General features: G+C 49.8%; 14 protein-coding genes across 14 annotated transcripts; 9 read left to right on the top strand and 5 right to left on the bottom strand.

The window, feature by feature from the left end:
* Positions 1-515: 515 nt before the first annotated feature.
* On the top strand, positions 516-1789 carry N7518_006387 (tyrosine-protein phosphatase; the record flags this gene model as incomplete). The annotated part of the gene is made up of 5 exons (XM_057187314.1): positions 516-622; positions 702-738; positions 827-906; positions 979-1188; positions 1291-1789. 5 exons carry the CDS (start codon positions 516-518, stop codon positions 1787-1789), a joined length of 933 nt encoding a protein of 310 aa, XP_057039017.1.
* A 404-nt stretch (positions 1790-2193) lies between these two features.
* Positions 2194-3207, bottom strand: N7518_006386 (Frag1/DRAM/Sfk1 family protein; the record flags this gene model as incomplete). Its single annotated transcript, XM_057187313.1, has 4 exons — positions 2194-2617; positions 2681-2950; positions 3004-3085; positions 3153-3207. The coding sequence occupies 4 exons, from the start codon at positions 3205-3207 to the stop codon at positions 2194-2196; spliced, it is 831 nt and encodes a 276-aa protein (XP_057039016.1).
* A 1023-nt stretch (positions 3208-4230) lies between these two features.
* Positions 4231-5379, bottom strand: N7518_006385 (uncharacterized protein; the record flags this gene model as incomplete). The annotated part of the gene is made up of 1 exon (XM_057187312.1): positions 4231-5379. The coding sequence occupies one exon, from the start codon at positions 5377-5379 to the stop codon at positions 4231-4233; it is 1149 nt and encodes a 382-aa protein (XP_057039015.1).
* Positions 5380-5405: 26 nt separating this feature from the next.
* Positions 5406-5924, bottom strand: N7518_006384 (putative COPII vesicles protein Yip3; the record flags this gene model as incomplete). The annotated part of the gene is made up of 1 exon (XM_057187311.1): positions 5406-5924. The coding sequence occupies one exon, from the start codon at positions 5922-5924 to the stop codon at positions 5406-5408; it is 519 nt and encodes a 172-aa protein (XP_057039014.1).
* A 542-nt stretch (positions 5925-6466) lies between these two features.
* On the top strand, positions 6467-7765 carry N7518_006383 (uncharacterized protein; the record flags this gene model as incomplete). Its single annotated transcript, XM_057187310.1, has 3 exons — positions 6467-6533; positions 6582-6647; positions 6741-7765. 3 exons carry the CDS (start codon positions 6467-6469, stop codon positions 7763-7765), a joined length of 1158 nt encoding a protein of 385 aa, XP_057039013.1.
* Positions 7766-8516: 751 nt separating this feature from the next.
* N7518_006382 (uncharacterized protein) lies at positions 8517-9035 on the bottom strand (the record flags this gene model as incomplete). Its single annotated transcript, XM_057187309.1, has 1 exon — positions 8517-9035. The coding sequence occupies one exon, from the start codon at positions 9033-9035 to the stop codon at positions 8517-8519; it is 519 nt and encodes a 172-aa protein (XP_057039012.1).
* Positions 9036-9841: 806 nt separating this feature from the next.
* N7518_006381 (putative DnaJ chaperone (Caj1)) lies at positions 9842-10612 on the top strand (the record flags this gene model as incomplete). The annotated part of the gene is made up of 4 exons (XM_057187308.1): positions 9842-9848; positions 9899-9910; positions 9957-10017; positions 10066-10612. The coding sequence occupies 4 exons, from the start codon at positions 9842-9844 to the stop codon at positions 10610-10612; spliced, it is 627 nt and encodes a 208-aa protein (XP_057039011.1).
* A 557-nt stretch (positions 10613-11169) lies between these two features.
* Positions 11170-12201, top strand: sec53 (phosphomannomutase SEC53; the record flags this gene model as incomplete). Its single annotated transcript, XM_057187307.1, has 5 exons — positions 11170-11271; positions 11327-11389; positions 11440-11756; positions 11817-11891; positions 11952-12201. The coding sequence occupies 5 exons, from the start codon at positions 11170-11172 to the stop codon at positions 12199-12201; spliced, it is 807 nt and encodes a 268-aa protein (XP_057039010.1).
* A 304-nt stretch (positions 12202-12505) lies between these two features.
* On the top strand, positions 12506-13597 carry N7518_006379 (CCDC90 family protein; the record flags this gene model as incomplete). Its single annotated transcript, XM_057187306.1, has 3 exons — positions 12506-13034; positions 13105-13438; positions 13498-13597. 3 exons carry the CDS (start codon positions 12506-12508, stop codon positions 13553-13555), a joined length of 921 nt encoding a protein of 306 aa, XP_057039009.1. The 3' UTR covers positions 13556-13597.
* A 755-nt stretch (positions 13598-14352) lies between these two features.
* N7518_006378 (uncharacterized protein) lies at positions 14353-14832 on the top strand (the record flags this gene model as incomplete). Its single annotated transcript, XM_057187305.1, has 1 exon — positions 14353-14832. The coding sequence occupies one exon, from the start codon at positions 14353-14355 to the stop codon at positions 14830-14832; it is 480 nt and encodes a 159-aa protein (XP_057039008.1).
* Positions 14833-15180: 348 nt separating this feature from the next.
* N7518_006377 (uncharacterized protein) lies at positions 15181-15879 on the bottom strand (the record flags this gene model as incomplete). Its single annotated transcript, XM_057187304.1, has 1 exon — positions 15181-15879. One exon carries the CDS (start codon positions 15877-15879, stop codon positions 15181-15183), a length of 699 nt encoding a protein of 232 aa, XP_057039007.1.
* A 625-nt stretch (positions 15880-16504) lies between these two features.
* Positions 16505-18192, top strand: N7518_006376 (MFS transporter; the record flags this gene model as incomplete). Its single annotated transcript, XM_057187303.1, has 3 exons — positions 16505-16730; positions 16874-16976; positions 17034-18192. The coding sequence occupies 3 exons, from the start codon at positions 16505-16507 to the stop codon at positions 18190-18192; spliced, it is 1488 nt and encodes a 495-aa protein (XP_057039006.1).
* Positions 18193-19017: 825 nt separating this feature from the next.
* Positions 19018-20901, top strand: N7518_006375 (uncharacterized protein; the record flags this gene model as incomplete). The annotated part of the gene is made up of 2 exons (XM_057187302.1): positions 19018-19261; positions 19316-20901. 2 exons carry the CDS (start codon positions 19018-19020, stop codon positions 20899-20901), a joined length of 1830 nt encoding a protein of 609 aa, XP_057039005.1.
* Positions 20902-21618: 717 nt separating this feature from the next.
* N7518_006374 (BTB/POZ domain-containing protein) lies at positions 21619-22492 on the top strand (the record flags this gene model as incomplete). Its single annotated transcript, XM_057187301.1, has 3 exons — positions 21619-21677; positions 21730-21856; positions 21920-22492. 3 exons carry the CDS (start codon positions 21619-21621, stop codon positions 22490-22492), a joined length of 759 nt encoding a protein of 252 aa, XP_057039004.1.
* Between the last annotated feature and the right edge of the window lie 393 nt (positions 22493-22885).

Here is a 22885-nt window from a genome sequence, read left to right as displayed (position 1 = left end):
TGTTAACTGTGTTGTTGTATGACACATTGAATCGAGATCCTCCCTTGTTCTGGATTTTCCCGGGGCCTAGATCTAAGTTCTTTGTTTAGCTCCGGTACCTGTTTCAGCACTGTATATTGCTACTTCCCTGTTTTTTTGTTTGCTTTGAGTATTAGAAGATCAAGTAACAGACCGCTAGACTGTCAACATTGAGGTTTTAAAAATATACAAAAGGACCTTGGAATATATACCAATACCCGTACAGTCACCCCTTCAAACCACCAACACATACAAAGTCACCAAAGTCACCAATAAATCCTCATAACCAATGACAATTGAATGAATATAACTCCTAAAAGCCAAAAACGTTCATTGTCCAGGCGACTATCGGCCAAAAACGCGATGTCTGCCCAACGTCGACGTCCGCGTCCACCGCCATTTGTACTTCTCCACACGTTTAAACACGCTCCTCCTTCTCATTTCTAAACAAGATTCCTGTCTATATTTCCTTTATATTCCCTAATCCCTAATTCACCATGTCGCGCCATAACAGCGTGGATCTAGACTCGCCGGATCGGCCTTTCGACAACATCATCAATTTCCGCGATGTCGGCCGGTCGGTTAATCAATTTTGTAACAAAGAGTGAGTTGAGACGCGTCTGGAGTCCCGAGATACATATATTCAAGTCTCTCTAGACACAGTTGCTAACAATTTCACGTAGGATCTTGAAAGAAGGCGTGTTTTTCCGCAGTGCGAGGGTAATTCTAACCCCGCTCATACGATCGATGCGTTGTCAGAATAAACACGAGAAGGAAGGAAAAAAAAAAACTAACTTGCAATTTGTAGCTCGACGATGCCTCAGAACGAGATAAACGCCGTCTAGCAGAAGAACTACACATTCACACCGTCATCGATCTCCGTTCCCAGTATGTCGAAACAGAAAACAGCAGAATCAAGCACCCGAGAAACAAAAAAACAGAAACTAATCCCCAACACAGAACCGAACATCGAATGGGCACGCGGAAACGGCGAAGCGAAAATGCCAAAGCAAATCCATCACAGAAATCACCATCACCGACAGGCTCACTCCCCTCAAACCCAGCCGAGCACCTGCTCGAAATCCCCGGCTCAAAACGAGCTCTAATAAGCCTAACCGGCAAAGGCTTTGAACGTGCCTTAATATCGAAACTAGACTGGCCTACATATCTGTAAGATTCCCCCCCCCCCTTTCTCCATTCTTCACCTCCAACTATGCATACATTGCATTACCTATATACTATATACAAACAAACAACTAATACCCAAAGCAGCAAAACAATCGGCCTGATAACAACAGGCTACCGCAGCGAAGCAGTCCGTCTAGTATGCGGGACAGTAATGCAACCGCGCGGACTAACCGGTCTAGCCCAAGACACGCTTGATTCCAGCATGAGCGAGATCCGCGCCGTGTTCCAGCTCCTGGCTTGCGAGGAGACCTACCCAACGATCGTGCACTGCACGCAGGGAAAGGACCGGACGGGCCTGGTTGTGTTGCTTATGTTGCTGCTTGTTGGGAATGTGGTGCCAGTGGAGGCGATTGTGGAAGACTACAGTCGCTCGGAGCTGGAGCTTGTGTCGGAGTTTGAGGAGAGGATGGAGGAGATTAGGGCGCTGGGGCTTGGGGAGGACTATACGCGTTGTCCGCCTGGCTTTGTGCGTGATACGACTGAGTACCTTGAGACTAGGTATGGGGGTGTTAAAGGGTATTTGGAGAGCGTTGGGGTTGGGTTTGAGATGCAGGAGAGGGTTAGGGCGAAGTTTTTGGTTTGAGTTTTTTTCTCTTTTGGGTTTTTTTGGGTTTGGAGTTTGGGTATATGGATGGATATGGATTTCTGTATTTCATATGGGATATGTAGATACGATAATGACCTGGCATTGGGATGGGTCTAGCATTTCTTGTTATATGTATGGGCATTTGGAAGCGAATTATAAATGGTGGAGGATTGGATGTTTTCGTTTCGTATCTAGAAGTATAGGAAGCATCTAAAATTGAGGTATTGAATTGCTAAAGACTAAATATGTATTCTAAGGACAACGGCGCCCAACCTGAAAACACCACATATAAAGAGTATCCATGACAGGTATCAAACAAACATTAACAAGAGCAGAGTATCAGATGACATCGTGCAGGTCGTATAAGTAAATACAGGACTATAAGAAGCAAAGAGAATTAGTTAGACCCGCTGACCGCGGTAAAAGCCGGTGCTCGGGCCCATCGAGTCATGCGTCAGGGGTTCTTCGATAGAGACGGCCTCTTCGCGGGTTCCGCCGAATCCGCCCTGGTTCATCAGGTACTTCTCACCCTGAGGCACGTGGTTGCGTGTGCGCACTGAAGGCAATAGATCGACAACGAAGGAGATAACGTAGCCGGTGAAGACGAAAGCAATGGCCCACTCGATAACCGCGCCGGGGTTTTGCTTGGACGACTTTTTGCTGCCGATGCAGACACCGAAGGCGATGGCGAGGGAGAGCTCGAAGATGACGAAGACAAGCTTGATAAAGAAACTGACTAGCAGAATACGGTGCTCGCGACGGTAGAAGATTCCAATGCGAAGGTACTCGATGCAAACCAAGATGGCACTAATCACGTATCCAGCACTGGAGAGAAATTCATTGGTTAGTTCACAATTGACTATACATAGTCGAGTACACAAGACTCACATGAACAGGGCGATGAAACCGTCGTGCTGTTTCGGGTGGCGGAGGGTGTCAAAGATAGAGAGCAGGATCAGACCAGCAGCACCGGCGATCGCGAAAAAGATTGATGCAATAGCGCATGCCTTGTCCAACCTGCCCTTGTTCGAGGCCAACTGGTTGGAGTGTCGAAGCCACCGCTCGGAGAGGAATGCCAAATCGAGAAAGACGACAGTAACCACGCTGCCTGCAATGAACAGCGGTTTCAAGCCTTGTGCTCCAACATCTGAAATGTACCTGTAGTAGACCTATTAGCGCATGCATGGGCTAATAGTGGAGAGGAAACATACGCAATAGTCTGTCCCGCTTCCATACTGGCATAGTGCGGTCTGCCGTCTCTGACCCAGGTGACCAGCATGGCGATCAACATTGCTAGGACCGTGTTAGCTGCAGCCCAGAACAAGATATCCAGTTCCAATTCCATGCAGGGATGCCTTACCAACCCACATGCAGGCTGACACCAATGGAAACATCCAAAATGATATAATCCACATGTTTGCGACTTTCGACTTTCGACTTTCGACTTTCGAGTTGTGATTTGTTCCTCGAGACTGAGTTTGATGCAACAATGAAGGTGTGTGAGATCTTTGTATGCCCGCTAAATGACCAATTCAAAGAGAATGGGGGTTTGAGGATTGAAAGAGTGACGAGGCGGACGAGAACCTATAGTATCCTGTCAGTCGCAGCTTCTCCAATCGATGTCAGTGGTTCCCTGTAGGATGGAAAGAAGGTCTGGATTCCAAGTATGTTCCCCGATCGTGCGACTCACCCTATATCCCTGTATTTATGTACAATGTAGCGTAGGAATACAGCATTCCAGGTCTTAAGGGGCGACAGTGGCGCTTAGATGACAAAGGGATATCGAATTGGAACCGGGTCAACGATGATGCGCAAGGGGAATATCTATTTATTGTGGTATAGTGGATTCCTAGATACCCTGAAAGGAGAAGCAGTTGCGAAAGACAGAAATGGTTCAAGCTGTTATTTATTTTTCTTTAGGCTCCCCTAAAACCTGGAGATTGTGAAAGCGACGTCATATCGTGGGCTGCCAAGGTATGAAATTTGTGCGCCCCCACAGCCTCATTATGAATGATCTGCTCCAAGATTTACTGCAATGGTTATATTGTACTTGCCCTAGTTATATAAGAGCCTACATCGTACCTTTTAAGACCTTTGGGAGTGATATGAATGATCCAAGGTTGGCACACGATCTACGGGTAACCCGGGTGGCTGAATACTTGGCAATACCAGGTACTAGAGCCTTTGGGGGCTGATACTCCGAGAATAGCATGTTGAAACATTTCAGAAATGCTGCATCGGTCTACTCATGTTAAACCCTACAAGATACGTGGACATCAAATGAGCCAGGAAATAATATTGTAGCCTAAGACCGGTCTACCTCAAACGCCGTCGCGGTACGGAAAGACCGCAATGATGGAATCGAAAAAAAAACACTGAAGAAAAAAACTCAGACAGAAAGTGAAATTGAGAGGATATCAGAACAACGCTGAGCCACTTCATCGACTGGTCCGTTTACGCGTGGTTCCAGTAACTGGCCGCCTCTGCGCAACTGCAGCAGGCGGGGCCTTGCGCTCCGCCACCTTGGCCACCTTGACGATCTGCACTTCATCCTCTGAGCTGCTCTCCGATTCTTCACTGGATTCCTCTGACCCCAATTTGGATGGAGCTGGAGCTGGAGCTGGTGCTGGAGCTGGGTCGCTCCGAGCCTGTGGTGTGCCTTGCAGTGAGCGTTTGCCCGGGGATTGAGATTGATAAGATGGGTATACAGAGCCAGAAGGGTAATTCATTCGCTGTCCGGCGGTGGCAGCCTGCGGTGGGTATGCCGCGGGTTCGCCGTATGCGCTCATCTGCATTGTATTGTAGTAAGGCGGGGCCCATTGAGGATCGTCTGGCAGTGGCCGTTGGAACACAGGCGGTTGTTGCATCGACTGTGGTCGGCCATTGGGGGCAAAGCGCTCGGGAGTGTATGGCGGGTAGGTCGGTCGAAGAGGTGAACTGGACTGCTGTGGACGAAGAGATTGAGTCGTTGGAGTCCCGGGACGGGGAGCAGAAGATGAGCTAGACGGTCGGCTATTCGCGCCCGTCCCACGAGCCCAGATACTGTGTGCATCAGCAAAGGTGGGATACGCGCCGGACATCTGCTCTGGTGCAACAACTGCACTCCGTCGGGACGATGGGCGCGACGTCACTTTGACAGAACTGGTGGATGGGCGTCGGCTTCCGCTTAAACCGTCCGCTTGCTGGCGCTTGCGCTCCAAGGCATCCAGTTCGGGTTTCGACAGCCGGACATTTTTCTTCCCCAGAACTTGGGCGCGACGAATTCGCTCGAGCGCCGTGTCCACCAATTGATCTTCCTTGTCCCGCATGGCCAACTGAATCGCATAGGCCACCGTGCTATCCTCATGGTCGTATAGATCGAATTCTCCCCCATCAACTTCAGATTCATCCGTCAGATCCTCGTAATCCACAGGTCGCCTCCGCAGCCCTCGTCCTCCATACTCCCTGTAGCGACCGCTCCGCACCAACTCCCGCCCGTATGCATCCTCCTCACTATCCACCTCCTCCAGCCGAGTCTCCTCCCACGCCGCGCGTCCCCTAGTATTTCTCCCCATTCGTGCCCCCGGTGGTCTTCCCCATGAGGGCATATCAAAAGGAGCTCGCGGCCGACCACCTAGACCGCCTCCTCGGAAAAAGCATTCTCGATGGGCTTATCCAAAAATGCGGCGTGGCCGAAAACGGTCACGCCGGTCGCGCCAATCAACCACAGGGCCGTTGTGAAGGGGGAGGCCCAGATGCCGATAGGGACACCGATGATGAGTAGTCCGGTGTAGAGCTGCGAAGTGGTGAAGCGAGAGAAGCCGAGATCCAGATCCCGACCCTGCAGCATGTTGATTCCGTAGATACCACAGCTGATGAAGATCATGTCGAACAGCAGCACCAGGTTGGTCAGCAAGCTGTAGATGCTGAGCATCACAAACACGACGGCATAATTGCTGGAGAAGTAGGACAGATTGTAATTGACGCGACTCTGCGCTTCACCGAAGTTGGCAGGCTTGGATAGGCGCTTGACGTCGAGGAACTCGGAGATCGGGCGCAGGTTGGCGAAACGGGTGGTTAAAGAGGTGCTGCGAAAGTTGTTGAGACGATCGCCAAAACGCGAGGTGATCGCATCAATTGGGATAGAGACCATTTTGAATGAAGAAGGGGTCGAGAAGGGGAGAAGGGAAGAAGAGGAGAATAAGAAAGCTTGGGAAATGGGACAGGTAACAAAAGTGATGTGTATAGTGGAGAGAGGAAAGAGAGAAGCCGGAAACAACAGAGAAGGCAATCACTTTTTCCTTTCTTGGCCTTTTCCCCTTTCGTGTTTTAGTTTTAGGCCAGGAGTCATCGAGTAAGATGGAATAGCTAGTCAGGGACTCCCTACTAATAATAGTATTGGGTCCCTGAGGTTATTCCTAGGATGTCTTCTGGAGAAGAGAAAACACTACATAGAATCTAGATCCCTCTATCCCTCTATATATACCATCTCCGTACTCTGTACAAAGTGAGCTCAGATGCAATAATCCATGAGCCCAACTGGACTTGTCCAAGCAAAAACATCGCCATTGGGGCCACGTTGGGGTTCGGTGGATAAACGCCCGACCGCTTTTTTTCCTACATGTCCTCCACTAACACTCAGCTTATTCGTTTATTTCTATACTTCTGCTTCTGCGGCATTGACCGCTGTCAATCATGAAGCCATTTGCTTTTCTCTCGCTCTTCGTCTTCTTCGGCCTCGTCGCTGCTTGGTCCAAAGAAGGTGGGTATTGTTTACCCCGGACCAACCCTCCCTACTGACCTAGAACAGACTACGAGATCTTTGGTCTACAAAATGATGTGGCCACCAATGAAGGTGCCAATGTGACTTTTTACGGTATGTGTCGTCTCTAGCTTTGCTTACTTTTCTTTCTTTTCCATTTTTGACTCCTTTGAGGCATACGTATCTAACTCGGTACCCGCACTGCAGACCTCCTCGAGATCCGTCCCAATGCCAATCAAGACCAAATCACCAAGGCCTACCGCAAAAAGTCTAGAACCATCCACCCGGACAAGGTCAAGCGCGCTTTCATTGCCAACTACGCCAAGGACAAGAACAAGGCCAAGTCCAACCAGGGGGTCAATGTCAACAAGGGTCCTACCCAGCGCGAGATTGACGCTGCAGTCAAGAACGCCGATGCCCGCTCCGCTCGTCTGAACCTCGTCGCCAACGTCCTGCGCGGCCCGAACCGTCAGCGTTATGACCACTTCCTCAAGAATGGCTTCCCCCTGTGGAAAGGTACCGGATACTACTACTCGCGCTTCCGTCCTGGTCTGGGCTCTGTGCTGGTGGGTCTATTCCTGGTCTTCGGTGGTGGTGCTCACTACGCCGCGTTGATCCTTAGCTGGAAGCGGCAGCGCGAGTTTGTCGATCGCTACATTCGCCAGGCCCGCCGAGCCGCCTGGGGCGATGAATTGGGCGTTCGTGGTATCCCCGGAATCGAGTCGGTCGCCGCAGCGCCTCCCCCTCCTGCCCCCGAATCCGGCGACGTCGGTGCCGTGGCTGTCAACCGTCGCCAGAAGCGCATGATGGACAAGGAGAACAAGAAGGATAAGAAGGGAGGAGGAGTCCGTGTGAGCGCTCGTGCCCCTGATGCCTCCACCCCTGCCGAGCAGACTGCCAGCACTGGCGAGCGGAAGCGCGTCGTTGCTGAGAATGGAAAGACGCTGATTGTCGATTCTATTGGCAATGTGTTCTTGGAAGAGCAAAACGAGGCTGGCGAGCGCCAGGAGTTCCTGCTCGACATTGATCAGATTGAACGCCCTACTCTCCGTGAGACCATGGTGTGCACGCTTCCCATCTGGTGCTTCAACAAGACTGTCGGTCGGGTGTTGGGGACTTCTACCGAGGAGGAAGTGGATTCTGAGGCTGAGGAGCCCTTGGTTGAGGAAGCCGAGACCACTGCCACCTCAAATTCCCGCTCTCGGAAGCGTGGCAAGCGCTCCCAGCGATGATAGACCGGGACAGCTGTATTGCTGCACCGGGCATTAGTCGCTACTTTCTTGCCGGGCTGATCACAAAATTTCCCCAAGGCTGCTTTATAGAATCTCTGCTCGGATGTTGGCAGTACCGAAGTAGACAAAATGTACACATATTTTTTTTTTCTCAGATCTCAAACTTCAGGACCAAATAACGCAGCCACTGGCTATTGTTTACCATGGTACAATATGTGCTGCGTCCCTGTAGATCCATTTGATACTTCAGATACTAGTACACCCCAAATATCGGTCTGCCAGGAAGATCTACCTATGTTTGGCAGGTTTATAGGCGGGTCTGTCGTAGGGCCAGTGCACTCCCTGGCAAACAGTGCGGTGTACCTGTCTGATGCTGCCATATCCACCTGCTTGGGCACCAACACCTGACTGGTTTAGTATAAATAGGAGACTTCATGTATCTCTAGACTGGTTTCGAATTTTCAAGGTTTCATTGCCCATACAAAAACAACAACTTTTCCTAAGAAATCAATTCTACCGAATTCAGACGGGCCTCCCAGTTCATGACAACATCGCAAAGTGGCAAAGCCCAACGGGAAAAAAAAGAGTAGGAGCATAAGAGCGACAAAAGTCGCAAAGGACAGTAGGTGTATAATCGTGATCGTCATGTGCTGAATTTCAGCAGAGCATTGCAAATCGTGGAGAGAAAAAAGAACCTCGGGCGCAAACAGAACAGCCTACCCAGGCCTAGAGAGCAGAGCAAAACAGTCGCCTACGCAAACATCTTGGCAATGCTCACAAGACTGCTAATATGCTCCGACATACCCCTCTCACCACCACCCATACCCTCACGAGGCCTCGGCGCGCCACCAAGGGCACTCATCACAGCATGCGGCAAGCGAATGCCAATCATCGCAAGCAGTTTTGGCAGAACCCCACTCGTCAAAAGCGGCACGATAATCATCAGAAAGACCTTCATGGGGTTGCGACGGGCCCAGCGATAGATATCGCGAAACAGACGCTTGATGTCGCGGATCATGCGCTGCACGAATCCCTCGCGGGGCCGGGCCCGGCGCGACGAGGACGAGAACGACGAGAGCACGGATGGACTCGATCGGCCGCCTGTTCGGCTGCCGCCTAGCCCGAAGAAGGACGGCGCCGAGCGCGCATGTTGTGTCGAGGAGTAGGCGGATTTGCTGCGTCTGCTGCGCGTGCTGGGCGTTGGTGATGACCGGCGTCGCGCGTACCCTGTCGACGAAGCTGCGCTGGTTTTACTGTCGAACCAACCCATTGTGTTGGTGTGGGATGCTGATGCTGATGCTGGAGCTGGGGATGGTTACGGGTGCGACTGTGGGTAATGCGGGCAGACGATAAGGTGTCTGGTCTGAGGAACGGGTTGTGTGTTAGGAGAGAGATTGCGCTGGGTTGGTACAGAGGAAGGCGGGTTTGAGATGCTGCTGGGTAACAATACACCCCTGATAATCTCCTCTGAAACCTTCTGTGCGGCAATTGGAAGAGTGAAAAGAGACAGATGCAAGTCAGCCACTAGCTGCTGCGGATATGCGCAATCTGAGGCCTAGGCCAATGTGTGCAGCCGCTTCGTGGATTTTCTATGCAGGTAATCTCTTTTGACAGCTGGCAGAAATGGGATTCTAAGAGGGGGTTGTGGACAATGCTAGATGCTAATTTCAGGCGAATCAAAAGGGATACTCATATTAGACCGATCAACCACCCCTGGCGGAACAAAGGCGGCTGGGGTATGGTCGGCTGAACTTAGTCTTAAACCTCATTCTGCAGGAGACAAAGTACCCCAGATAGTCAAGACATCCACTTTCAGTAAGATATAGCCATATAATCATCTCAATTTCATGTTTGAATTGAATAGAGTAATATAGAGTACTACAGAGTATAGGATATAGATCGAGGTAGTTTAAAACAAATAGAACAAACAGTTGAACCACGGTACGTACCTGACGGGGTTAGGCGACAACCACGTCACTGCATGTGATAGTCTCTTAAATTCATCTTCGAGTCGAGCGTTAGTTTAGCATAATATATTCTCCCTGTTGAAAATCAAAATCAAAACCAGGTGTGACAATGTCAAGTATGTTGATTTACTCCCTCTTACCGAAATATATACTAACTCTTGACCAGCTCCCGATTATTGTAAGATCTCCAAGTGCCTAATTAAGACCCAACTAACACATACCAGACAAAATCCTAGGCATCGTCCAGAATGCCACCCAACAGCAGATCCGAAGTGCATATAAGAGGTAAGTGCATCACAACTAGCTTTGAAATGCCCCTCTAACCAATCCCAGGGAATCACTGAAATCCCACCCCGATCGAGTCCCCATCGACTCACCAGAGCGACCCGAACGCACACGAAAGTTCCAGGAAATCAACGACGCCTACTTCACCCTATCAGACCCGACACGCCGCCGGGAATATGACGCTACCCGGGCAGCGGAAGAGGAAGCGGATGTCCCACCCACCGGTGGTTTCTCCTGGTCCGATTTTGGATTCGGTGGGAACCGTGATGAACGTGACAACAGTCAGTTTGGCTCCGTCTTCGAAGAGATGCTACGCGAGGAGGGTCTCGCCGAGGAGGGAGACGGCAGCCGAACTGGCTCAACCGGGCGATTCTGGGCACTGGTTGGCGGTGTTAGCGGTGGTGCTATGGGCTTCATTGTTGGCAATTTTCCTGGTGCGTTGGCTGGCGCTGTGGCGGGTAATCGTCTCGGCGCGGTCCGCGATGCTAAGGGCAAAAGTGTCTACGAGGCTTTTTTGGACCTGCCGAACACTGATCGGACGCGGCTCCTGGGTGAGCTAGCGGCTAAGGTCTTCCAGTCCACTATGGGACGCTAAGTATGTATACTTCATTTTGCGTGTTCGGAATCTGGATTTGGGAGCTGGGCTCTTACAGGTCTCTGTGGGGATTGGGTTGGGTTGGACATTCCGACTCTGTATGTCTATTTGGCTATATAACACTTGTACTGTACAGTAGGAAATATATATCTCAAGTATATAACCAGTAGTTAGATATTCTCAAATGCACATTCATGGATTTTTCCAAGGTTCCCAAACTCCTTCAGATCTGATAATTGACCCCTCCGTTTCTTATCGATAACAGTCAGGCACTTAGAAGAGTCCACGGGTTTAGGTCGCACTGTCAATGCTGTACAACATGGTGTACTCCAGGACGGCAATGATTTAGATCAATGATCCGATTGAGTCACTTACTCTAATAACCAAGATTTTCTCCAAAACAGTGAAACAGACCAGGTGGCCTTCCGCTTCTGGACCCAACTAAGCTTCCGCCTTCACTCACCGCTTGCGGCCAAAATGGACCCCTCTCTCTATATTTACCCCCGAGTAACCCGCAATTTTGGTCTTTGCAGACTCAATTGAATAAATCCTTCAAAATGACTGAAGCTACCAGTGTTTACCCCTCGTTGGAGGACCGTCCCATGAAGAACACGATTGTTCTGTTCGATGTTGACGAGACTCTCACCCCCGCAAGACGGGTACGTTGCAATGAGACTCCCTGCTGTTCAATTATACTAATGAATTCTATTACAGCATGCCTCGCCAGAGATGCTCGAGTTGCTCTCTCGGTTGCGCCACAAATGCGCTATTGGATACGTTCGTCTCCTCCCAATCAATACACCTACCCCGTTCCTAACCTGATTTAGGTTGGCGGCTCGAACCTTGTGAAGCAGCAAGAACAACTTGGATCAGCCACCATGGATGTCACCACTATGTTCGATTTCTGCTTCTCCGAAAACGGCCTGACCGCATTCCGCCTCGGCAAGCCGCTTGCTACCAACAACTTCATCCAGTGGCTTGGGGAGGACAAATACCAAACACTGGTGGATTTCATTCTTAAGTTTATTGCCAACACTAAGTTGCCCCGCAAGCGCGGTACTTTCGTTGAGTTCCGTAATGGAATGGTTAATGTTAGCCCTGTTGGACGTGCTGCTAGCACCGACGAGCGTGCTGAATTCGAAGCGTACGTGCTGATCTTATATATGTCCACATAAATGGACTGCTTGACTGACCTATGCTATAGTTTCGACAAGATCCACAACATCAGAAAGACCCTAGTGGAGGCCTTGAGGAAGGAGTTCCCCGACTACGGCCTCACGTAAGTCTTTGTCCGGCGAGGTTTATTTTTAATATGGTACTAATCAATCTACTAATATAGCTACTCTATCGGCGGTCAGATCTCTTTCGATGTCTTCCCTACCGGTTGGGATAAGACCTACTGCCTACAGCACGTCGAAGCTGAAAAGGGCATCTCGGGTGTCGACTACAAGACCATCCACTTCTTCGGCGACAAGACTTGCGTCGGAGGAAACGATCATGAGATCTACGAAGACCCTCGCACCATTGGACACGCCGTTACTGGTCCTGACGACACTATCAAGCAGATGAAGAAGCTGTTTGACTTATAGATAAGAGGCTGACAAGTAGCCGAAAGGGCATAGATTTGTGATAGCGTTTACATGTGAAGTCTGATTTGGATATTTTCTGAAAGAAGCTTTAGTCAAGTTCGATCAAAATAGTCCTCGCTCTACAATAAATAGGCAATGCGGGTAACGTGGGCACCGGGGCCGGGAAACTGGAAGCGTCCCGAGGCCTTTAGTCATCCCGACATTTCAAGCCCCGGAATCTTCCAAGCTTTCCTCTTCTGCGTCATTCTTGATCGGTTTAAAGTACACTCGTTGAACAAATACTTGTTGGCCCGCTGTCCTTGACATGGCGTCTCAAAAACATGTCGCGGATGTCCCGCGCAATATCCTTCCCCGCCTGAGTTGGAACAGCTCCTCTTCGCGTCCATCCATTACCATCACCCACCAGCCCGCGCTTGCGACAAGTCAACGACGACCACTTCCCCAAGGCTGGAGTCCTTCCAAGCGACAATTTAATTCTCTAATCCCACCTTTCGAATCTTCCCGGCTCATCACCACATCGTCCCGGGATGTCATCTCCGGATATCTTGTTTCCCGCGGAACCTCTATAACCACGCCGGCAACGCCCAAACCTCACCGCGGCAATCCCATCCGACACAACGGTGTCTATGTGGCTAGCTACCATCCTGCTCGCCGCGCCTTTCATGCGACAGCAGTCCAGCACCGCGATCATCACTTCGATACCCTGAAATTCGTGAAGCGCCTACAGGCGGAGGGCTTCAGCGAGGAGCAGTCCGTAGCAATGATGCGGGTATTGAACGATATCATCCAAGAGTCAATCCAGAATTTGACCAGGACAATGGTTCTCCGAGAAGGTATGTGAAGGCTCCTGTCGCGCATCATTTATTGTGCCTGTCGGAGATCTAACGAGGAACGCTTTGCTAGACTCGGAGAGATCAACTTATACACAAAAAGTGGACTTTGCCAAACTGCGCTCGGAGCTACTCAACGCAGACTCGACCGAGGCACAATTGACCCGTTCATCACACGAGAAGATCGCGGCAGACCTCGCCAAACTCAACTCCCGGCTCCGGGATGAGATTGGACGAACACAAGCTTCGGTTCGGCTGGATCTGAACCTTGAGAAGGGTCGGATTCGTGAGGAGGCAAATAGCCAGGAAATGCGTATCAAGGAGACTGAAACGAGAATTGAACAGGAGGTTGCAGGATTAAGGGAACGAGTGGAGGCTGTCAAGTTCTCGACGTTGCAGTGGCTCATGTATGATCCCCGAACTATCTTGCCGCGCGAGATTATGCTGACTTTCTTTCTCTCTCTAGGGGTGTCTGTACCGGTACCGCGGCCCTTATTCTTGGTGCCTGGCGCTTGTTTATGTGAATTGGTAGAAAGGCCTGCATTGGATATGGAGTGATTGTTTTTAGCTTGCTTTACAGAGGACATTTGATGTCTTACAACTTCTCTTTCTTTTTTACACTATACTCTCTACTCGTCTGGCCGTACTATGTATGTTGCTGTATATAGGTTTAGACAATGCTAAGCACTTATGCTTTTCACCGCCTTCATACATCTAAGAAGACTTAAGAAGGTTACCAATAAAAGGCGACCAAAGAGACGACCAAAAATAGAAAAAAAGGTTACGTGATAAGGCCGCATTCGGAATGTTTTATATATCACATGATCTGCAACTAATGCGGGAGCTATACCCAGATAGGCAGCCCCACTCATTTGAGCTCCGGTCACCTTCTCTGGGTTCCTTTCAGTTGACTCTGGATCTAAGAACAGCATCTCTCTAAGAACAACATCACTGGCAAGATGGAGAAAGTAAACAGTTACCAACCAATTGGTCAGAACGACAACACTGCATGAGTTCTGCAAGCCTTCCACACTCACCTTCCGCCAGATGATAGGGTCAATTTCGTCCGCCATCTCCAGTCTTTACAATCAAATCCAGAAATCCACGATCATGCTGCGTCCTTGGTAAACGGTCTGCTTGCGCCAATGCGGACACTACGCTCGACACCCACCATGTCCCCACGTGCCTCGCGAGCATCTCGAAGACACTGATCACGTGTTGAGGGCACATTGAGCATCTCAACGAGCATACACTAAGATTACGTTTGAGAATCTCAGCGAGAGCACACTGAGTACACACTGAGAGCACTTTGAACATCTAAATGAGCACACACCAAGAGTACAATGTACCCACGATGCGAGAACGTCGCTTCGCAGTCGAGTGGGCCGTAGAAACTCGTCTGAAGGCAGATTGCCTCAAGCGTGACGACAAGAGATGTGTCGCCACTAAGCGTTTTGATGAACTGTCTACCATCGCCCGTACGGCTACAACCGTTCCCCAGGTCAAGGCTATCAAAGTCCACCCCAAAACCAGGCCGGATATAGACAACAACAGGCTCCAGCACCCCGTGGCCAGGCTCAGACTCCTCAGCGCCCGTACCAAGCCACAGGAGCCCAATACCAGTCCCGTCAGTATCAGCCCCAGAACCCAACACAAAGCAACCAAGGCCCCCAAACTTTTCAGAGACAACAACAAAAGGCGACAGAACTACTCTGGCAGCCTATACGACTCCAGCGGAATTCTCGGATTCCAAAACAAGAGCTCAGAGCGTTCCAAGGACCAAAGGTCAATAGTGGGTTGATGCAAGAACAAGATACTGATAAGGAATATACCGTGCCATATTGAACGTATCTTGTAGTAGTCTTTGTGAATATCTTTTTGAATCTCTTCGTAGATGTCTTCTTAAATATATATAAGACCGATAAAAAGCATAAACCGTCAGAGGACTTCTCTGTGTATAGCCTTTAAATTAGTGTTATATTGATCTATCTAGATGTAAAATAATGGGTTGGTGTTCTGGCGAGTACTGATCGAGAAACACGGTGGATATGATTTAGAATCTAAATCTAAAGAAGGGACAAGAAAGAAAAAGAAGGAGAGACTCTGGCCAAAACAAAAATGAAGGCTAATATAGCCACGTGATCATGTTTCACCAAGGAACAGTTCGGCCGAGGTAGTCGAGGTATTCGAGTCCAGGTCGTTCTTGCTTTGCAATAAGTACATTGACCAAGCTGGGAATGCTTTCTTCGATGGTAAGCCGAGCATCCGCACCCCCCAGCTCGGTTTTGACCCACCCTGGAGCCATCACCACCATTGGACGCGATGGGGCCTGACGAGCTGCAAAGCTTCGCATGTACATGTTCAGCGCGGCTTTAGTGCCACGATATACCTCTCGCTGACCGGTTTCATTGTTGCTGATGCTTCCCTGTCCAGAGGACATCACACCAATAAGACCATTCGGAGCCACGTGATGTGCCAGACGTTCAACGACACGCATGGGGCTGAGCGCATTCGTAACCATGACATGTACAAACTCCTCGGTTGATACATCGCCAATTTTTTGGGTTTGGTCACGATTCGTTGTTCCAGCGTTGACAAAGAGGATATCGAATATCTTTCCCGACAAACGCTTGTCTAGCGCCTGGATTTGATCGGGTTGGCAAATGTCCAAGGTCTCGATGTCAATCAGACCGTTGTACTTGTCTTCTAGCTCGTGGAGTAATTTTCGCGACTCTCCGCGGACTGTCCCGACAACATTCCATCCCTTTTCTAGGAATTCGACCGCCATGGCGTGGCCAAGGCCACGTGAAACACCGATGAGAAGGATCGTGGGGCGTGAAGCGGACATCGTGTCGGGTTATCTCAGAGTCAATCAATATTGAACGTGTTAGGCACCTTTTGTACCCAGCAGGGTCGGCTCGGCATTTTCTGGTTAGTATCTCCGGGCCGAATTCCCCATGGAGAAAGCCACTGATGCTCGTTATCAGTACGATCTTGATCCCCACACAACTACTTTCACTTCTTATATCTTGTCGGTCTCCCTTTCTGGAAATATGTGTCACCATCTACAAAATCCGTGTTTAGCGGTATCGCGACTTCAAATGTATTGATTTTCCGCGTGGAGGGCCCCGGGGAATACTTAAAGTAAGGGATCTGCACGGCCCCGGTGATAGGCGCACCAAGCTCACTAGTGTAGCGGAGCCCCGGGCATCAAACGTCTGTCCCAATTGGCTAAACGTCCTCGTTTCTTTTCCTTTGGCTTTCTCCCGTTCACGGAGTACATCATGGTCACATTCTTTAATGGTCTAAAATCGTCTGGCCTTTGTCCACCCCGGCATTTTCTTGCTCGGCTTTGCTGTCCTGGGAAATGGCCTATCTCCCCGAAGGACCCGTACACACAATGTACCTGGGCATAAGCATCGTGGCATCCGCCCAGCTCTACTATTCACCAATTTCCACTTTTGACCGGAAGAATGCCGGGTGACGGGAAGGACTCTGGCGTGGCCATCAACAATCTCAACCTCAACCGCGATTTTGAAATGTCTGCCACAGAGTCTCCGCCCACTCAGCCCATCAAGTCTCCAAGGAAAGTGGAACCAACAGCGAGCACTATAGGACCAGAGATTGTTGTTGTCCCTCGCTCGGAGCGGCGAGGCCTGCTGAGCCGATTCTCCGTCATTCCTGAGATCACCAACCCGCGTGAATATGGGAATGGAACCAATGGGTGGTGACTGTGATTGTCAGCTTCGCTGCCATTACTTCCTCCACGGGCTCCTCTATCTTCTTCCGTGGGTGCTATTGCTTATTTCCCTGTGGATGATTACCCATTGACCAAATTATAGCGGCCCTGGCCGAGGTAGCGCATGACCTCGATACGACCCCGACGGTTGCGAACTTGTCGGTGGCACTCTACTTGCTCGCCATGGCTTTCACTCCTATCTGGTGGTAAGTAGACCTGCAAATTGAGAAATGAGAGCTACCCTTGTTAACCACGAAGTATAGGTCCGCACTGTCCGAGAAGCATGGACGGCGAACGACCTATCTCCTCTCCTTTTTTCTCTTCTTGGCTTTCTCCTGCATCAGTGCCGTCAGTGTCAACGTCACAATGTTGATCGTTTTCCGAGTCCTAAGCGGTGGAGCTGCAGCTTCCGTCTTGTCCATGGGCGCGGGAACCGTCGCCGATATCTGGGATCCGAAAGCACGAGGCAAAGCTATGGGAGTCTTCCAGCTGGGCCCTCTCTGCGGGCCCGGTCTGGCGCCCGTGATCGGTGGTGCTTTAACTCAGGGTCTCGGCTGGCGGAGTACCCTCTGGTTTCTCACCATCTTTGGCGGTGTGATGCTGATGTTCATTTTCCTGTGTTTGCCGGAGACGATCGCAAAGCGTGAGCCAAAGCCGCAGACCGAAAAGCAGAAGAACACCAGCATTTTCGTCAAAATATTTATGTCAATCTTTGGCCCGTTCAAGGCGTTGGCCCTGCTCCGCTTCCAGCCCGTCATCGTCGTAATTTGGTCTGGCGTCATCGCCTTCTTTACCATGTACATCATGAATGTCTCCATCCAGGCCGTCTTCGGCAAGGCCCCCTACAATTTCAGCATTTTGGAGGTGGGTCTTGTATATTTAGCACCGACAATCGGGTACGCCATCTCGTCAATTTTTGGTGGTCGCTGGATCGACCACATCATGGTTCGTGAGGCAACCAAGGCCAATCGCTACGATGATAACGGCAAGCTCAAGTACTTTCCCGAGGACCGGATGAGAGAGAATATCTGGCTGGCTTTGACACTGTATCCAGCCTCGTTGATTTGGTACGGCTGGTCCGCTGAAAAGGGTGTGCAGTGGGCGGTCCCTTGTGTCGCCTCTATCTGCTTCGGGCTCGGCATGATGCTTGTCATGGGCACTGTGCAGACCGCTCTGACGGAGTTCACTCCCAAGAAAGCATCTAGCGGTGTTGCCGTGGCAAATTTTGTGCGAAATATCCTTGCATGCACTGGAGCCGTCGTCACTCAACCCATGCTCAATGGGATCGGCAATGGATGGATGTGCACTATGATTGCTCTGATCGCGTTTTTCACGGGTATTTCGGCCATCCTTTCTCTCCGCATCTGGGGGCCCCAGTGGCGGGTGTTGATGAACCAGAAGTTGAATGCCCCAAAGCCGTAAACATATGTGATTGGTGGAGGCCAGATTCTGTCATTCTTGGGGTTGGATTCAATTATTTTCATCTATATAGCTTCCCATAGACTGCTGTGCCGAGATTTGTATTTGCTCAACTCAAAAATGACTACAATGGTCTACCTAAGTGTCAAATTAGCCAATAATGTTATCATTTTGCAAAATCCAACTTTCCTGAAGACTTTACCTCCCGAGAAATATCCATGACATTACCAGTCAATGTCGAAGCATTGAGGTTTATTAACATTCGGACTGATAACCGTTCATTACTCCGTATGAATAGTGATATTAGGGTTACATAGCTAGCCCTGGGCTTGCGTCGGAAGTCCGCCGCACTTTCCCCCCTCTTTATGCATCTTATCTTCAGCAACGTCATCCTACATATAGTGCATCGCCAGAGTCACTTCCAAGGTTACATAGCCTTTAGCCTGGCACCATCTTGGATAGAATCTAATATCCTGACTGGCTCACATGGGCGGAGCTAACATGCTAGTCCCTCCAGGGCACTCGTTTCAACCGCTAACGGACCCCCAATTCCCAATGGAGTATTGTTTTACCCGGCTAGCCGCATGGTTGTTATTTATTATTCTTTTCTGCCTTGCGGTCGCATTTTTCAATGTTTTTAAATCGCATCGCAGGTCTTGGAGTCGATCTTCGGTGTCGGTACGCAGTCAAGAAACATTGAAGCCCCAAGAAGCTTACACAACTGCGGACACTGTGCGGTCTATTGGCTATCACGATTTAAAAATAAGGGTAAACGACACCCGCAGCAAATTGCGAAGAGCAAATCCAAGCTTCGGACTGCTAGCTATTATGGTTCTGTTCTCCATATGTGGGTTATTGCTTTTGGGGCATCTCCCATGGGCTTCCTCGCTCCGGAGCGGATTACAGTCCATTGCTGGCGTTTCATCGCAGGCACCTAGCTCTACTGGGTTGCAAGAGTTTTTCCAGCTCTATCAGCCAATATCGCTCGATTCCAGCGGAAACGGCGACTGCGATGTCGAGATATTGCTCATGGATCATGTTTTTGGAGCTAGTTATGGAGCACCGTTTGTTGGTAAGAGGTCTCGAGAGTTACTTCTACTTGTAGTCTAATCTTGCAACTGTTTAGGCGTCTATGAGCCTCCAAACTGCGACTTTGATACTGTACGAATCAATCTCACAGTCACCTCCCGGGGGAAGCAATTTGACCGCCTGGCACTCATGTACCTCGGAGACAATGAAGTGTTCCGGACTTCAACGGCAGAGCCGACAATCAATGGGATCGTCTGGACTTATGTCAAAGAGATGTCACAGTATAATTCGCTATGGAAAAGTCCCCAGAAGCTGATATTTGACTTGGGAAATATCATCAACGACATTTATACCGGTTCGTTCAATGCCACGCTAACCGCGCACTTCTCTGAGGAGCATAATGTCGAAACTGCGGATATGATTCTTCCAATATCGGCCAAAAAGTCGGCATCAAACTCTCCAAGTGCATTCCAGCTTCCCACAGACAACACAACAGTCATGTACGAGATCCCTGCTGCGGCATCGCGTGCTGTTGTGTCAATATCGGCATGTGGGCAATCAGAAGAAGAGTTCTGGTGGTCCAATGTCTTTTCTGAAGATACCCAAGACTTTGAAAGCACTGTCGGTGGGCTATATGGGTACACTCCTTTTCGTGAAGTTCAGCTCTATATCGATGGGATCCTTGCCGGGCTTGTCTGGCCATTCCCTATTGTCTTTACGGGAGGCGTGGCTCCGGGATTCTGGCGTCCGGTTGTTGGGACTGATGCTTTTGATCTTCGACAGCCGGAGATTGATATTTCCCCATTTCTCCCCATGATTCAAGACGGAAAGCAGCACTCGTTTGAGATCCGGGTGACTGGTCTGGATGTCTCGGCAGATGGAAGCGCCACATTTGCCAACACTGTGGGCTCATATTGGGTTGTCACAGGAAATATCTTCATATATATCGATGACGACAGCTCAGCCTCTAAGGGCACTGTCACTCGTGACAACAATGGGCCTACAGTGGATGCTCCCTTGCCTGTGTTTTCTGTGACTCGGAATCTTGTCCACAATGAGACCGGGGGAAACGATTCCTTATCATACTCTGTGGTTGTCGAGCGTGTTTTCACTGCATCTTCTTCTCTGTACTCGTGGTCACAGACACTATCCTTCTCCAACCACGGTCTCCTCAACCAGCAAGGATACAGTCAATTTAACAGACAAATTACAACTGGCAATAATACCATCACCGAGCTCGGAGACACGCACATCTCAAACAGCATTGCGTTCCAGTACCCCCTGGTTGTCAATGCAACTTATGGCATCACCTCGAATGGGATGACGATTGACTCTTGGATGAAGAGAGGTCTTGATTTCGAGGCAACAGGAGGACTCGGTATTTCTACTTACACTTTGACCTCGGGGCCATCATACCTGCACACAAGTCAATCTGGCACGGCGCAGTATAAATCCGTCACTGGTGGAAACTCAAGCTCGTGGGGTGACACCAGCAATGTCTTCGAAAGTGAGATGGATGGGCGATCATACTACCGATCTGTTCATGCAGTCAATGGTACCGTTGTATATGACACCGACCCTGATGGCAAGACCTCGGCTTCTTCTCCGCAAGATTATGGAGATACCGGGAGAGACAGTGTGAGGGCTATACTTGGAAAGGGACCTGGGGCTCTTGTAAACTAGGGACGATGGCATAATATGAAGGTGCATTGTCAGATATTGTGTTTACTTACAATCGCACTACAAGGAATTAACATAATGCGACATTGGCTCCATGGCTCCTTCCCGGACCTTGAAGGGACCGCATGTAAACAAATGCAAACAAAGAAGGTGGACATGTGACATTGGCATTGATAGGGAGGACCTGTCGCACGTTAGGAAGGCACATGGGTTTGGAGTATAAAAGGGCACCTCCCCCCATTTTTCTTCTTCCCTTCTTCTTCTCTCCTCCCCATCTCTCTGACCACCATCTCACCGTAGCCCCCACGAGACAGCGCAGGCAGAGGGACCCGTAGCACATGCTGCTTCACCTACCACAGGGATCATGACATTACCATATGTATGAGGTCCATGTAGGTCTGCATCAAACAACAAACCGGGCTTTCTCGTGGACGTTCCTGAAGTCGTGGCTCTCATTGCCATTTGACGAGTCCCACGGAATACATGAGGGGTGTAAATCTCCGTAGCCGACGACGTGTAGGTTCGAGTTGCTGTTTGTCTAAAATAGATACAGTAACAAGCTGTGCCTGCCTTTAGAAGGTTGCAAGCTGAGGCTCAAAAGCCACACCACTTATCGTTGTCACCCTAAAAGGTCTAAATCCTTCCAATATTACCTTTCCTCTTCACATATTTCCCTTCACGTTCCCTTCGCGTCAAATCTTTCCACAACACGCCTTTGCGATGGAACTCACTTCCAGCAGCGTCGAGGGTACTGATCGGTTTGTCCATCGACTTGGAAAGTAAGTTCTTGAGTCTACACATTGTATGAATGAGGGAACTGACAGAAGACAGTTTTCACCGTACAGGCATCTTCTCCGATCTCACAATCTACACCGCTGACCAAGTTTTGAGCGTGCACCGAATCGTAGTCTGCAGCAGATCTGAGACTTTCTGCAGACATTTCGCTGATCTTTCCAGTGTATGTTTTCCCAAGGCCCAAGCCATTCATTATCCACGCGCCCAGCTGACTTTGATGATACAGGAGAGTGACGAGGGGGCTCATGTATTCGAAATCAAGGACGAGCATCCACGCGTCGTGGAAGCCATGATACGCTCCTTCTACGGACTACACTACGACATCAACGAACCCGAGCACCAAATGTGCCCCCTGTTGTTCAACGTCAAAGTATACTCCATTGCCGACAAATTCGAGGTGGAATATCTCAAAGTTCAAGCAAAGCTAACATTCGTCACTCTCGCTCAAGATCACTGGGACTCGGTTGAATTCTTGATTGCTGCTTTCCAGGCATACAAAACAACACCCAAGTTGGATCGAGGTCTTCGGGATGTGGTGGTCGCGGTTTGTCAGATACACCGGAGGGAGCTGCGCGAGAAGAAGGGATTCGAGAAACTGCTTGAAGAAACCCCCGGCCTTGCTACCGATCTCGTCCTTCTCTCGCAGAGGTGGTTGCCCCAGTCTGCATCCACAAGGGTTCGTATCGTTCAGTCTTTCTCTTGTCTGTCTTGTTTTGCGAAATGGCAGATCCAGGTGGGCATGGCAGAGTACTTCACTGCCTGTCCGTTTTGCCAGGATGAGAGGGTTACGGCTCTTTGAGATCCCTCTTGCTGTAATCTGAGGGGTAATCTCTTTCTCGGAGATATTACGGTTCTTTTGTGACGGAATGGTTCTAAGGACAATTTCGAATTGACAACGCGCTGATCTAATCTTGTTAGTATCAAATTGACCATGTAAACTGCCTTTCAAGTTAGTTTTGCCTTTTTTGGGTTAGCGCCCCATTAACCCTACTTCGCTCTTCCTCGCTTTCTCTTACTTCTCTATTCTGCCTCTCTAGATACTGAAAGACTAACGATAGCATTGTAATCAAATATATTGTCGCCGTCGTCACTAGCTTCAAGGGAAGGCAGGTTTGAGTTGATTGAACCGACGGTGAGATCTATACAGTCATTCTAGTTGTTATGGTTGTGGGATTTCGAGAACTTGTGTTCG

The sequence above is a fragment of the Penicillium psychrosexuale genome (assembly GCF_028828465.1).
Source record: "Penicillium psychrosexuale strain IBT 29551 chromosome Unknown utg000004l, whole genome shotgun sequence".
NCBI lineage: Eukaryota > Fungi > Ascomycota > Eurotiomycetes > Eurotiales > Aspergillaceae > Penicillium > Penicillium psychrosexuale.
This window is presented reverse-complemented; position numbering and strand designations above follow the sequence as displayed.